The sequence below is a fragment of the Sapajus apella genome, unplaced genomic scaffold (genome assembly GCF_009761245.1).
Source record: "Sapajus apella isolate SASKATOON/1434 unplaced genomic scaffold, GSC_monkey_1.0 scaffold4, whole genome shotgun sequence".
Taxonomy (NCBI): domain Eukaryota; kingdom Metazoa; phylum Chordata; class Mammalia; order Primates; family Cebidae; genus Sapajus; species Sapajus apella.
In genome coordinates, this window is record NW_022436944.1 from 45,787,346 (window position 1) to 45,801,994 (window position 14,649).

General features: G+C 35.8%; 1 protein-coding gene across 3 annotated transcripts in view; it reads right to left on the reverse strand.

Annotated features, from left to right (window-relative positions):
* Positions 1-14,649, reverse strand: part of NGLY1 (N-glycanase 1) — a 60,774-nt gene that overhangs the window by 14,879 nt on the left and 31,246 nt on the right. For all 3 annotated transcript variants that reach the window (XM_032267971.1, XM_032267965.1, XM_032267977.1), the window contains exons 5-7: positions 4,809-5,028; positions 2,225-2,346; positions 865-1,010 (exon numbers count right to left, since the gene is read on the reverse strand). In XM_032267971.1, the coding sequence (XP_032123862.1) occupies positions 865-1,010; positions 2,225-2,346; positions 4,809-5,028 (488 nt within the window). The remainder of the gene's footprint in view (positions 1-864; positions 1,011-2,224; positions 2,347-4,808; positions 5,029-14,649) is intronic.

The window sequence follows — 14,649 nt, forward strand, 5'->3', positions numbered from 1 at the left end:
GCCACCATGCCTGGTGAAATATTTCTTAAATATAACATCAAAAAGCGCAATCCATGAAAGAAGAAATTGGTAAACTGAACACTAGTTTCTTCCCTTCAAAAGCTATTAAGAGCATGAAAAGACAAACCATGGATAGGGAGAAAAATCTTTGCAAAGCACATATCTGATAATGGACTTATATAAGATTATATAAAGAACTCTCAAAATCCAACAGTAAGAAAACACAATACCCAATTAAAAAAAAAATAAGCAAAGGGAACATACAGATAGTAAACAAACACATAAAAAGATACTCAATATTATTTGTCATTAGGGAAGGTACAAATGAAAACCAAAATGAAATGCCACTACACATCTATTAAAGGGGATAAAATTAGAAAGTCAAATCATACTGTTAGCAAGGACATGGAGAAACTGGAAATTCTCATGTACTGCTGGTGAAAATGTAAAATGGCACAATCACGTTGGAAAACAGTTTAGCGGTTCCTTTAAAAGTTATATGTATATCTACCATATAATGCAGCTATTCTGCTCCTAGGCATTAAGCAAAGAGAAAAGGCAGCATATGCCCATAAAAAGACTTGTATGCCTGAATGTTCATACCAGCTTAATTTGAAATCCTGAAAAAAACTGGCAATTACCCAAACAGTCATTAACAGGTGACACGGTAAACTATGGCACATCTATACAATGGATACTGATGTGCAGTGATGATTTTGGTATATACAAATGATAAAACTTATCAAATTGTACAATTTAAATATATGCAGGCTATTTTATGTTAATTATACATTTATAAAATTGCCAAAAAAGAAAAAAATATATTTTATTTTTAGAAAAAGTTTTTTTTCTTTTATGCCCTACCTCATCTTTAGAAAATGCTATGACATAGGAAAGCTTCTTGCCCCATCCTATTTCATAAAGGAGTGGCTTGTCACAGACATCTTCACACGCATCACAGTGCAGCCACCGCTGCTGAGAAGGAGAATAGACTTCTGTCCAGACATGGTCTACTCAAGTAAGAGACAAGAGGGCAATGGAAAAAAGGCAATGAAACCAGAATGACTATCAATAACTATATAAAAACTCCTAAGAATCATAAAGCAATGTGTAATATTCTAAATTTTAGTTAATAAGTGAGCATTTTGTGGCACACAGGATTTAAGAATACCTGTATTAATTTCTCTGTCTCTCTGAAATCCTTAAAATGTTTTTCCAATCTCCTTTAATGTGGTCAGTTTTAGGCTTAATGTATGCTATAACTCTTGAGAAGGTAGACATATTGGACAGCAGCATAAAAAATATCATTCTGAGTTTACTATCATGAAGGAGTTAATGCCACTTTTGAAACTATAGTCTCTCTTTCTGGACTTTAAGAACCAGAACCAGCAGGAGGGCTAACAGAATCTCTGGCCAATATACGCTGTATATTTGATTTTAAGAGAACACTAACTATTAAGGGAAGGTTTCATTTAATTCTTTAGAAAAAATGGAAAGACAAGGAAAACAACTTTTTAACATGTAGACCACACAAGTCATTTTTAAATAAGGATAACACAAATATCACATGACTTTTATTATTTTTATATAATGTGATTTAAGTTTACTAAATCTTTTATAGTAATCCCTATAGCAATGAAGATTTCGTTTTTTTTTTTTTTTTTGTATGGGTTTGAGTGAAGCAATGAAGATTTCTATGGCACATGACATGTTTTTATCCATATATAAACAGCATCACTATAAATACCATGGTAAATTGCTAATAAAAGATATAAGACCTAGTGTTTGATAGATCAATAGGGTGTTTATAGTTCGCAATAATCTACTGGATATTTCACAATAGCTAAAAGAAAGTAATTCAAATGTTTCCAGCATAAAGACAAATATAGATGGCAGATATCCCAATAATACTGATTTGCTCTGTAGAATTTATATAAATGTATTATTAAATTATCACAAGTATCCCCCCCCAACATGTGTATCTATTATGCATCAATAAAAATAAAATAAAGGGAAAAAAAGAATATTTACAGTGCAAAGCACCAGGCACAGTGCTCGGTGTTTTATAAAACTTGTGATCCCTTCAAAAAACCTGGAAGGTTGGTATTATTACTGTTTTACACAAGGCAAATGGAAGGTCAGACTAACAATGCTGAAAAGTAACAGAGAATGATGGGGTCAGAACATAAACCCAAACCTGTAAGCCTGCAAAGCCCTACTGTACCTGTGTAATCCCAAACATAGCGAGCTTCAAACCCTAAAGCTCGGCAGCACAGTGTGAAACAATTGGCCCACTCGCCACACCGTCCACATCTTGTTTCCAAAAGTTTCTCAGGGTTATTATATCTGGTTTGAAAAAAAAAAAAAAAAAATTTTGATTTATTATCAAAATCAATATATATATATATTTTTTTTCAAAATCAATATTTTTTTTTTTTTTTTTGAGACGGAGTTTCGCTCTTGTTACCCAGGCTGGAGTGCAATGGCGCAATCCCGGCTCACCGCAACCTCCGCCTCCTGGGTTCAGGCAATTCTCCTGCCTCAGCCTCCTGAGTCGCTGGGATTACAGGCACGCGCCACCATGCCCAGCTAATTTTTGTATTTTTAGTAGAGGCGAGGTTTCACCTTGTTGACCAGGATGGTCTCGATCTCTTGACCTCGTGATCCACCCGCCTCGGCCTCCCAAAGTGCTGGGATTACAGGCTTGAGCCACCGCGCCCGGCTCAAAATCAATATTTTTAAGAGAAATTACATTACCTCTATGCTGAACAGAAATGTTTCTTAATTTGTTTTTAAATATTGATTTAGGAATCTAGAATATATGAGGCACAGTGTTGGAATATTTGGTAAAAAATAATTAAACAGTAGTTCTGCTTTAGCAGTGTTCACAATCCTGAGAAAAGAAATGAACACAAATAATTTTAATATATGGCAGAATGTGATTAAACAATACAACAGGTCAGATTTAGTGTTATGTGAAAGTGGCTGGGGAGGACAGCTTGTATTTGATCTGGGTTTTGAATAACGTAAGATTTGGACAAGGAAAATCTCTAGGAAATTTGCCTAAAGCATTAGCACTAAAGTGGTATAACTACCTCACTGTATTTAAAAGGTAAACAACTTTAACAAATTACTCAACAAAAATTTTAACTTAGTTTAATTCAATTTTATCTAAAATATTATTTTTCTAACAATCATTTTGATAAAAATTTTACTCTTTTGAAGTATTTAAAGGTGGCTGCTAATTTCGAAGTTGTTTCTTGGGATTTATTTGTAACACTCTTTTCAGAAGTTACTCCAATTATAAAATTAGCAGACAATTCGAGAACACTAAATTTTGTATTTTGTGTTGAGATGGGTTTTGAACTGATACAGCTGAGCAGGAAAAGTGCAGTAGCTGAGCAGAGAGATCAGCCTCGCACTTTGGAAGGGAAGCAAACAGTGGCATAAATGAATGGGCTCTGTAATGACAAGTCTGTTAAGCAGAGGCTTAACAAAGCATTTAAGTTAAATAAAATGAATTTAGAAGTTTGGCAATTAAATAATTTTTTTTTTTTTTTTTTTTTTTGTTGAGATTGAGTCTCACTCTGTAGCCCAGGCTGGACTGCAGTGGCACAATCTCGGCTCACTGCAACCTTCGCCTCCCAGGTTCAAGAGATCCCCCTGCCTCAGCCTCCTGAGTAGCTGGGACTACAAGCATGTACCACAATGCCCAGCTAATTTTTCTATTTTTAGTAGAGATGGGAGTTTCACTATGTTGTCCAGGATGGTCTTGAACTCTTGACCTTGTGATCTGCCCACCCTAGCCTCTCAAAGTGCTGGGATTAGTGGCATGAGCTACCTCACCCGGCCAATAATTTTTAAAAGTTGTAAATTTACAGTACGGAGGTAGAATTAGAGCATCCTATGCTTCTACCTTCTATGTATACTACTGGTGTAAACAAATCAAAGAACCAGATTAGCTTCTAATTAACAGTGTTCATCATCCCAGCCCCATATAGGGAAGAGCTAGAGGTTAAAACAAGCACATGATTAGAAACTATGTCCCTAAGTTAAAAAAAATTAGATATTTTTAAAACGTGGTATCTTTTCTTGACTGATAATACAACCAAACTTTATAAGCATCACCAATTCAGCAAATCTGATAACAGGCTTATAAATTAAATGGAAATTAATTTAAAATTTAAAATTTCTTTAGTTTAAAATTTAGAGATATGAGGAGTAGGTTAGCTTGGGCACGAGAAGCACTTAATTAAACTTCTGTGTTTAAAAAGAAAATAATATAATCATACTGAAGTATACTTTTACCTTCTATATTATCATTGGATGATTATTTTAAACATATAATTGTATTTACTCTCACAATAATCAGCATTATTATCATTATTATTAGTTATAGGACAGCTAAAAATTAGGTATTAAAAACGAATAACAAGATTTATAGCATTAAACATGTATGACTATACTCAAGTTATACTTTAGAACAAGAGACAACAAATTTCTTATAAAAGACAGATGGTGACTATTTCAGACTTTGTGGGTCCTATCATTTCTGTCACCACTATTCAATTCTGCTGTTGCAGCATAAAAACAGATCATAAGCAAATGAATCAGCATGGTTATGTTCTAATAAAACTTTAGTTATAAACAGGATGTTGGCTGGATTTCAGCCACAGTTTGCTCACCTGTGTTTTAGAGGAATATATTTCTGATAATTAAAAGAAATATTTAAAAGTTCATTTAGTAAAAATTCACTTCTAACTATTTCACTAAGAGATTGCTCTGACTTTACTGTCTGGAACACCCACCTTGGGAATCGATTGCTGAACTGGCAGGCATCGCAGTAATGATCTTCCACACTGTTTGCACCCCACTTCAGCTCATCATCATTGGGCAGTAATCCATCTCTGGACCTAGTCTGTCCACCACATTTGCTGCACAAAATGTTATTCACCCAGTGAAAAAATTCTTCTTTAAACCAGTGCAAAAGCTCCAGCAAAAGAAAATCCTCATCACTTATATTAGTACCTGAGAAATTAAGAGAGGACCAAGTAAGATCTAAAGCTGACAAAATCTAAAAATATCCACACATATTTATTCTCAAATACGAACCTGAGAAATATGAAAACATAAGATGATTTTAGAGGTTTTCACTAATAAGAGGCAAGAAGAAACTGTCAGTTCATTGTGCACTAGGCTGAAATACAATGAGATGTATAACTGCACATCAAAAACAGTAGAATGTTTACCACTTTATATTCTCTAACTGATATTATGCATTAACAAGTGAGCTGAACACAATGACCTCTTAGGGAACGATAGTCAGTTTAGAAATGATCCTGAAGTACAAGGGAGGTAGAAACATAAATCTGATTTTGAAAAACATTTAAAAATGGGATACATTAAATTTGCTATCAGGTATATACACAAGTAAACACGAAACAATCACAAAAGGCAGAAATCACAGAATTCCAGATATTTAAAAAATCATACTACTAGCTTTTCTATTAGGGCTTCAACTGTACAATATAATCTATCCATGTATACTCATTCCCAAACACATAAAAACAACCATATCTCTAGGATATATAATAACCCTAGCAAGTTATAACATGACAGTTAATATTATACCCACTTTTCCATAAACAGATCTCTCTTGATCTTATTCAAGACCATGGTATCTCTAGGAAGAAGGGAAGGAGAGGGAAAATCAACTTAAAAACATATATGGGGGTTCTCATTTCTATCTTTAATGCTTTATGATTAAAACAGTGATAACACATAAATATGAAGGACATATATAGCATAATGTTAAAATCTAATAAACCTTGATGTTGGTCATAGGCATTTGATATATTATACTTTGTTCTTGTATTTATGTTTGATGTATTTCAAAATAAAAAAAAACTATAGAAGAAAAACTACAGAGAACATAAAAAGGCCAGAAATATTAATGTTCCTGGAGGGAAAACTCCATATTTTTAAAGTTGTTAACCTTCCACAAATTAATCTATAATTTAACATAATCCCAATTAAAATTATAAAATATTTTTTCATAAAATTTGACAAGCTAGTCAGGCACAATGGCTTACACCTATAAGCCCAGAACTTTGGGAGGCCAAGACGGGCGGACCACCTGAGGTTAGCAGTTCGAGACCAACCTGGCCAACATAGTGAAACTTCATCTCTACTAAATGCTACAAAAATTATCTGAGCGTGGTGGTGGGTGCCTATAATCCCAGCTACTTGGGAGGCTGAGGCAGGAGAGTCACTTGAACTCGGGAGGTGGAGGCTGCACTGAGCCAAGGTTGTGCCACTGCATCCAGCCTGGGTAACAGAGCAAAGCGCCATCCCCCCACCAAAAAAAAAAAAAAAAAAAATTGACAAGCTAACTACAAAATCCTATGTGAAAGAGAAAATGCACAAAATAGCCAACACAACTTTGAATAAGAATCATGAGGTAAATTTGCCTACAGTGTGTCAAGACATATTATAAAACTCTCATAATCAAAACATCGTGATATTAGTGAAGAGTAACAAACAGATCAATGAAACAAAGAAAAGATTTCTAAGCTAATGCACAGTATTTAATAAAGTTAGCATTTTAAAGCAGCTCCAACAGGATGGACTGTTCTATAAATGATATTGGCACAAATAGCTATCTAAGTATCAGATCCCTACTACACTTCATTAAAAAAAAATCTATCTCCCTGGAATACTATAAAAGTAGCAATAGGAGTTTATAGGTGAATATGTTTATGTTTTTGACATTGGGTTAGGGAAGGTCTTCTTAAGCAAGAAATAAACTATAAAATCAATAATGACAAAAAATATATAAACTTTTGAGTTTCAGAAGCTACCCTAAAGAACCCTGAGAGGAAAAAATTGAACAGGTCTAACAAAGAAAGGATAAATTTCTAAATACATAAAGAACCTCTACAAATCAATGAGAACATTAAGAAACTCATTAGAAAAATTCACCAAGTCCACAAAAAAAATTCAATACTTTTGTTACGTTGAAACAAATACTCTTAGACACTTCTAGTATAAATTGGAAGGCAATTTGGCAGGACCCATTATAGTATAAAAGTATTACACATACTTGACATTTCGGTATCTATCCAAGAGGAACACTTGTGGATGTGTGCCAGGAGATATGCTTTATAAGAATCTCCACTGTGGTAGCATTTAGAACAGAGAAAATGGAAACAACCTCTATGTCCATCAGTAGAAAATTGTATAAATAATAGTATATGTATAATCAAAAACACTATGGAGTTAAAAAGATGTCCATCAATAGAGCATTATATAAATAATAATATATGTACTATCAAATACTATGGAGTTAAAAAGATGTCCAACACACATTTGCAAATGAAAAACACCAAGGAGCTAAATATACATGAGATGATAAATTTTATGTAAACCTCACACAACTTAAACTATTTTTATAGATAATTATTAACAGGTATGAATACCCAAGACATGAAAAGGAACAGAACTGAATGGCAGGGAGAATCTGGTCTTTCCCATGTAATAGGAAAGTTTTCCAACAGGAAGATATTCATGAGTTAGTTTGATCAAAAACAACGTTTTAGAAACAGAGGACTGTCATTCTCCTCCTTAGTCTGGTACCTACCATGCAGCAGTTAGAGTGGTCTTTTTAAAAGCACAGGCCAGATTATATGATGTAAAAAACCCTCCAATGGGTTTCCATCTTGTTGTGAATAAAATTCAAAGTCCTAACTCTTGTTCTTTCAGCTGCCCCCTGTGGTAGGCTAAAAACTCAAAAGATATCCATTTCCTAATCACTATAGCCTATGAATGTCGTTACCTTATGTGGCAAAAAAAGAAAGATCTTTGCAGATGTTATAAAGTTAAGGATCTTTAGATGGGGAGATTATCCTGGAACATCTGGATAAATGCAATCACAAGTAACCTCTTAAGACGGAAGTAAACGGAGATTTTACACACAGAGAAGACAGTGTGAAGATGCAACAGAGAGAGATTTGAAGATGCTGACTTTAAAGACGGGACTGATGCAGCTGCAAGCCAAGGACTGCCAGCAGCCACCACTTTCTCCTCTCCAAAAGGAGCGTGGCTCTTGGGACACTTTGATTTCCCCCTGTGAAAATAATTTTGGACTTCTGCCTCTGGAACTTTAAGAATAAACTCTTTTTATTTCACCAAGTTTGTGGTTATTTGTTATGGCAGCTCCAGAAATCTTAAATACCCTCTTACCTCTCTGACCTCAAACCCTATCTCTTCCTGTCTTGTTCACTGCCTATAGCCACCATGCTCTCCCTGCCATCTCTTAAACTTGCCAACCTCACTCCCACCTCAGAAGGCCTTTGAAGTTGCTCATGCCTTCTACCTAAAAGGGAAATCGTTGCTTTTTGGAAAAGCCATCCCTAACAATCCTGTATCAAACAGCATTTAACTAGTCACTCACTCTGTTGTTATCCCACTGGTCTTCCTAGCACTTTTTGCACACGTGCACGTGTGTGTGTGTGTGTGTGCTTATTGTTCACTGCTATATCCCCCACACTTACTGTTTGCTTGTTATACACTAGATGCTTAGTAAATATTTGAATGATGCAGGGACTGAACAAACATGCCTCAGAATATTACTTAGGATTGTAAATGTTCACCAAATAGTCATTATCAAGACCAAGAGGAAGGGAAAGGAAAACAGCCCATTTGTACTTCAATGTTACATACTCCAGGTATAATTCAGCGTGTTTCCAGCTGGAAGTATGACTATCAAACAGTAACACCCAATTAAGGGTCAATGTTCCTCATTTAAGCAATATCCTTCACTAGGGGCTCAGAGAAATAAAAGTAGATTCCTGTATAAGAGCTCAGAAGTCTCACAGATATGGAGGATAAACAGTAGTCTGACTTAGATGCTAAATTCTGTGAAGACAGTATTTGGGGTTTATTTCAAAAATGTAATTAAGAATTCACATTTCTAAAGTTAGCATCTTCAAAAATACCATATAAATGTAGATTTCTAGTAACTTATAAGTGACAAAATAAAATCAACAAGTTTAAGCCCTAACTCCGTCCTCTGAAAACCTCTTCAATGTACACAAGAAATAAGAAAATGGGTAAAAACATCAGTAGAGGTAGCCTCATGCATGTTCTCCATCTCATATCTTCATATACAATTTAGTAGGCCACAATATATTTTGTTACCACTTTTCAAAAATGGGTTCTTCCTCCTCCAAAAAGGTGTTTTACCAGTATTTGGAACATGTAATCATGACAAACCTTCAGTCTACCAGGCCAAAGCTATCAAACCATGCTTCTCTCTCTCATTCAGCAGTGCCACAAGGTCCCTATTGCTGCATCAAACCAAAACACTTTCCCCAGTTCATAGACCCAGAATATGATTTTGTCTGGAAAGGAAAAAACAGCCCAATGCATTAATGAAAAATCACCAACCTGGCCACTGGGGACTTCGTCATCATCTCAGTGCCATTCACTCAACCGGGGCAGAAGCGGATGGTGGCCATATAGTATCCATTTGCCACTTATTTTTCATTTAAAACCTACAGATCCCAACTTCCCTTGTGGCTAAATGACTAACCTTCATGTGACTACTAGAAGACTACTTCAAGAGAAGAAGCTCAAATTAGAGATAAAGCCTTTATGCTTTTTCTCCATTTCTTCTTCCTGATGCTTGGTCTGCAAATGTAATGGCTGGAGCTGCAGCAGCCGTTTTGGACTATGAGATAATGTAAAAGATGAAAAACATGCACATCAGAGCCAAAAGACAGAAGGCACCTATGTCTTTGATGATAGCTCACCATTAGCACCACACTGATTACTTTCATAATTTCTTACATGAGAAAATAATCTCTAAGCCACCAGTCATTTTACTTATAGCATGACCTAACCCTAATTAATATGCTCATTATGCCTATTATACCACTTATTTCATTATATGTTTAAGTTTCATTCACTTGTTATTCTTCCTCTTCCCATATTCTGTTGTGTTTCTAAAATATCACCATCCGATAGAATTTTCAGTAATAATGGAAATAATTCCTATTTCTACTGCCCAATGGGATGGCCACTAACCACTTGTGGTTGAGCATCTGAAACGTGCTGAATTCGACTGAAGAACTTGATTTTTCATCTCACTTAATTTAAATGTAAATATCCACATGTGGCTAGTGCTACACTGTTTTCTAGAACCTCTGTAATCCTACCTCTCCACCCCGTCCTCTCAATTTTAGCAATCTCATTTACTTGCACGGCTTTACCTATCATCCTAAAGTATATTTCAAGGCTTGATTTCTTATCAAAGTTCCAGGCCTATGTTTTCACTTGGCAGTCCAGATAGTAGGCACCTCAACTCACTCTTCCTTTCCCTTCAAAACCTGTTTCTACTGGCTCCCTGAATTTCCTGTGGCCTAGATTCAAAGTTACCCAGTCATCTTTGGCATCTTCTTTATATATACATGATGCCTTATCCTATCAACTGCAAATACCACATATTCTATAGCCCCAACAACTTTCACATACATCTTCTCCCTTGTAATCTCAACCTTTGTTCACCCTCTTATCCCTCTTATGTAAATTTGATTACTATTGTGTTTTAACTTTTCTAACCTTGCACTCTTTTGATTTTAATTCATTTTACAAGCTGTTATTAATCTTCCTTAAATACAGTTTAATGTCACTCAAAGCTTCAATAGTTAATCGTGCTGAATTACCTATTCAAGAACACCTGATTTCCCTGAGAAATCATTTCCTGCTTTCTGACGAATAAGGTTATATAATAGTTCTGTTATATGTTCATTATAGTAACAATATAACATTAGTCTTTTCACCAAGACATGTGTTTCTTTTGAGTTTCTTTGGTCTTTACTATTTCCAACCTTATTAGAAATATGCTTTGTTTCATTTTACCACTAATTCTTTTTGAAAACAGTTAAAAATGAACTCAGTATACACTGCTATGTCTGAAATTCAATGTCAACCAAAATATGGTTTCAGCCTACTTGATCTTCCACTGCTTTATATACACCCTACCCTTCACACAGTCTAACTGTATTATTCATTGTTCCCAAATAGAGCCTGTCCTTCTCTGCCTCTATGCATGTTGATCACTACACTTAGAAGAAAATGCCCTAACCCTGTCTTTGCATGTACTTTGACATATTAGGTTATAAATCCTACTCATCCTTCATGGCCTTTAAAAAAAAAGCCCAATCTTTTACAGATTTTTATAATTTTCACTACTAATCTGCTGTGTCTTTTCTTTCCTATTTTAGTGAAAACTTTTTAAGTGTGAAAGTATACATAGATCTTAAAAGTCATACTCCAATGTGATAAAGTTATTGATAGTTATCTTTTCCCTATTTTCCAAATTTTCCACAACCCATGTAGTATCTTTATAAGTAGTAAGAAAAAATGCTGGAGCAAATGTCAGCAGGGAACATCAGCAGATTTTTATGGGAAATGGCCTTTAAGTCTTAGCTAATGGACTTGAAGGATTCTTGGTCCATTGATAATATCATTCCCACTGTGAGGACAGATGGACAAATGCATCAGGATAAACACAGCATTCACCTAACCAATGCACTTTATTGTAGATTCTTGTTCCTCGAGCAAATTTCCTGGTTATTTGCCTAGAGAGAGAGAATATGATGGACACAAACAGGAACATTCTGTGTCTATGCCATTTCTCACCGCAATTTATTCACTTAGCAACATAATATTTTAAAAATTATACTTCATACATTATATTTGTTGGATTCTGCTTTACACTCAGTTGATCTGTATTGTTTTTTGGAAGACAAGAGTCTTACTCTGTCACCCAGGCTGGAGTGCAATGGCACGATTTCCGCTCACTGCAATCTCTGCCTCCTGGGTTCAAGCAATTCTCCTGCCTCAGCCTCCCAAGTAGCTGGGATTACAGGTGTCTGCCACCACGACTGGCTAACTGATCTGTATATTTTAATTCTTGTCTTATATTCAGCTGCTTAAGGCAAGGCTATGTTATTATACTGTCTCTCCCCTGCAAAAGTTCCCTGTTAATTCCAAAATCTGTGCTGTATCTGAGTGACTGATCTTGCTGAATGACTCTGGTCCAATGCATGTTTTGTCTCTTCAGATGGTTTATTTATTTATTTATTTTGAGTCATTTAAATCATTTGTGTTCGAGTCATTGGCTGAGCCCAATGATTCAAACACATAACATGTTCAGTAAGTACCTGATCAAGAGGCATTTCTTTAAGGCATCATATAAAGGAGCACAGTACTTTGAAGCTGCTCAGGGCCTGTATAATCACATATTAATTAGCATTCTTATTTTACACAGAGAAAAAAACCTGTTAATACAAGAAAAGAAGTACTGTTTCAAGGTTAGCGGGCCTGTAGTAGAAGTAAGTCTAAGGCTCAAGCCAGTTGTCAAAAATTTAAAAATGCATAGTATAACACTTTTAAAAAGACAAAAATCAGCCACGCGTGGTGGCTCATGCTTCTAATACTAGCACTTTGGGAGGCCCAGGTGGGTGGATGCCTGAGGTCAGGAGTTCGAGACCAGCCTGGGCCACACATTGAAACCACATCTCTACTAAACATACAAAAAAAATCAGCCAGGCATAAGCAGCATGTGCCTGCAGTCCCAGCTAATTGGGAGGCTGAGGCAAGAGAATTGTTAGAACCTCGGAGGCAGAGGTTGCAGTGAGCTGAGATTGAGCCACCACACTCCAGCCTAGACAACAGAGTGAGATTCTGTCTCTAAAAAAGGAGACAAAAATACAATGAGTAGCAAAATATATAAATGACATATGTGAAAACTGATCAAATGGTTAAAAAAGAGAGAGAGAGACACACATATAGTTAAGCCTTCAGAGGGATTTCTGATTTCAGCTTCCAGTTTCTACAAAGCAAAGGTCGACATTGCCACCTTTAAAACAATAAAAAGCTGAATTGCAGTCAATGACTTTTCTTGGACCCATTAGAGAACTGAGGTCACAGAGTGAACCATCACCCCAACATCCAAAAATATAGATATAAAGAATCACAGCCAAAATCTGCTTACATGTAACAGAAATCACTAGAGCCATACACTGGTAAGGACATTTAAATAGCAATTTTGACAAAGGTTGCTGGAAGCTAAGTATGGACTATCTTGGGAATAAGAAATTCAGTCTTGGGAGAGGGTCCCCACACTTTTGTTCATTTTGCCTGCAGGAAGCCCAGCAGGTTTTCACAATGAAGAACCAAGAAAAATCCCTTTGTGGCTCTAAGAAACAGGGAAAGAGTAACAATTGTAAGGTATACATACCCAGAGTGTTCTCCTCAAATTAAGGCCTACTCTCCAGGGAAAAAGATTTTACCAGTCTTCTCTGAACTGGGGGAAGGGCTTATATTTCCCTGACTCCAGCCCCTTGTAGCCTTCCTGTCTCACCTATGTGGGTAAAAAGGCTAACAAACACTTGTGAAATGCACAGACCCAGAGACATAGGCCCACTAAAACCCTGAGATTTAATCAAAAGATTATAAAACTTTCTCCTTGATAACTTATCATCACATCAATAGGGCTCCAGTATAATAACAATGGATTACAACTAAATGAACAACAAGCAAGATAAATGCAGACTCTAAGGAGGAGCTCTTAGGGAAGCCTAAAGACAATGAGGGAGACAACAAGAACACTGGAGGAATTTACCTATGACTATAGCAAACATCAAAACAACTCTAGTTAGATTAATTCCGAGCTAGATTAGCATAAAACCTCATATGAAAGGCCTGTTTACCTCAGTTCCTATTATCCAATACATCAGGCCCCGCTTTTAACAAAAAATTTCAAGGCATATTGAGAGGTGAAAAAAAAATCTGAAAAAGTCTGAAGAGACAAACCATGCATCAGATCAGAGTCATTCAGCAAGATCTGTCACGGAGATACAGCAAAGTTTTGGAATTAACAGGGAACTTTAAATATGATTACTAAATTAAGGGCTTTAATGGGAAAAACAGACAACATGTAAGAACAGATGTATAGTATAAGCAGAAAGATGGAAATTTTTTAACACAAAAATCTAAAGGGAATGCTAGAAATCAAAAACATTGTAACAGTAATGAGGTCTGCCTTTGATGGGCTCATTAGTAGACTGGACATAGCTAAAGGAAAAAAGATGGTGAGCTTGAAGATAGGTTAATAGAAGCTTTCCAAACTGAAATTCAAAGAGAAAAGGCCAGAACAAAAGAACAGAACATTCTAGAACTGTGGGAAAATTTCAAAATGAAATGGAACACTTAAGAACTGTGGCAAACTGAGTCGCAGAGCTACATGAAGATCAAGTAAAATGTACGTTGGGATAACAGAAAGAAAAGAAAGAAGTAGATAAAATATTTAAGTAATAATGTCTGAGAATTTTCTAAAATGAATGCAACATCAAACCACAGATCCAGAAAGCTCAAAGAACACCAAGCAGGATGAATACCAAAAATTCTTTAACTAGGTAATACTGTATTCAAACTGCAGAAAACCAAAGACAAATAGAAAAATCTTGAATAAGGAATAAGTATAGAAAATACAGCAGATGGGCTGGGCGCGGTGGCTCATGCCTGTAATCCCAGCACTTTGGGAGGCCGAGGCGGGTGGATCACGAGGTCAAGATATCGAGG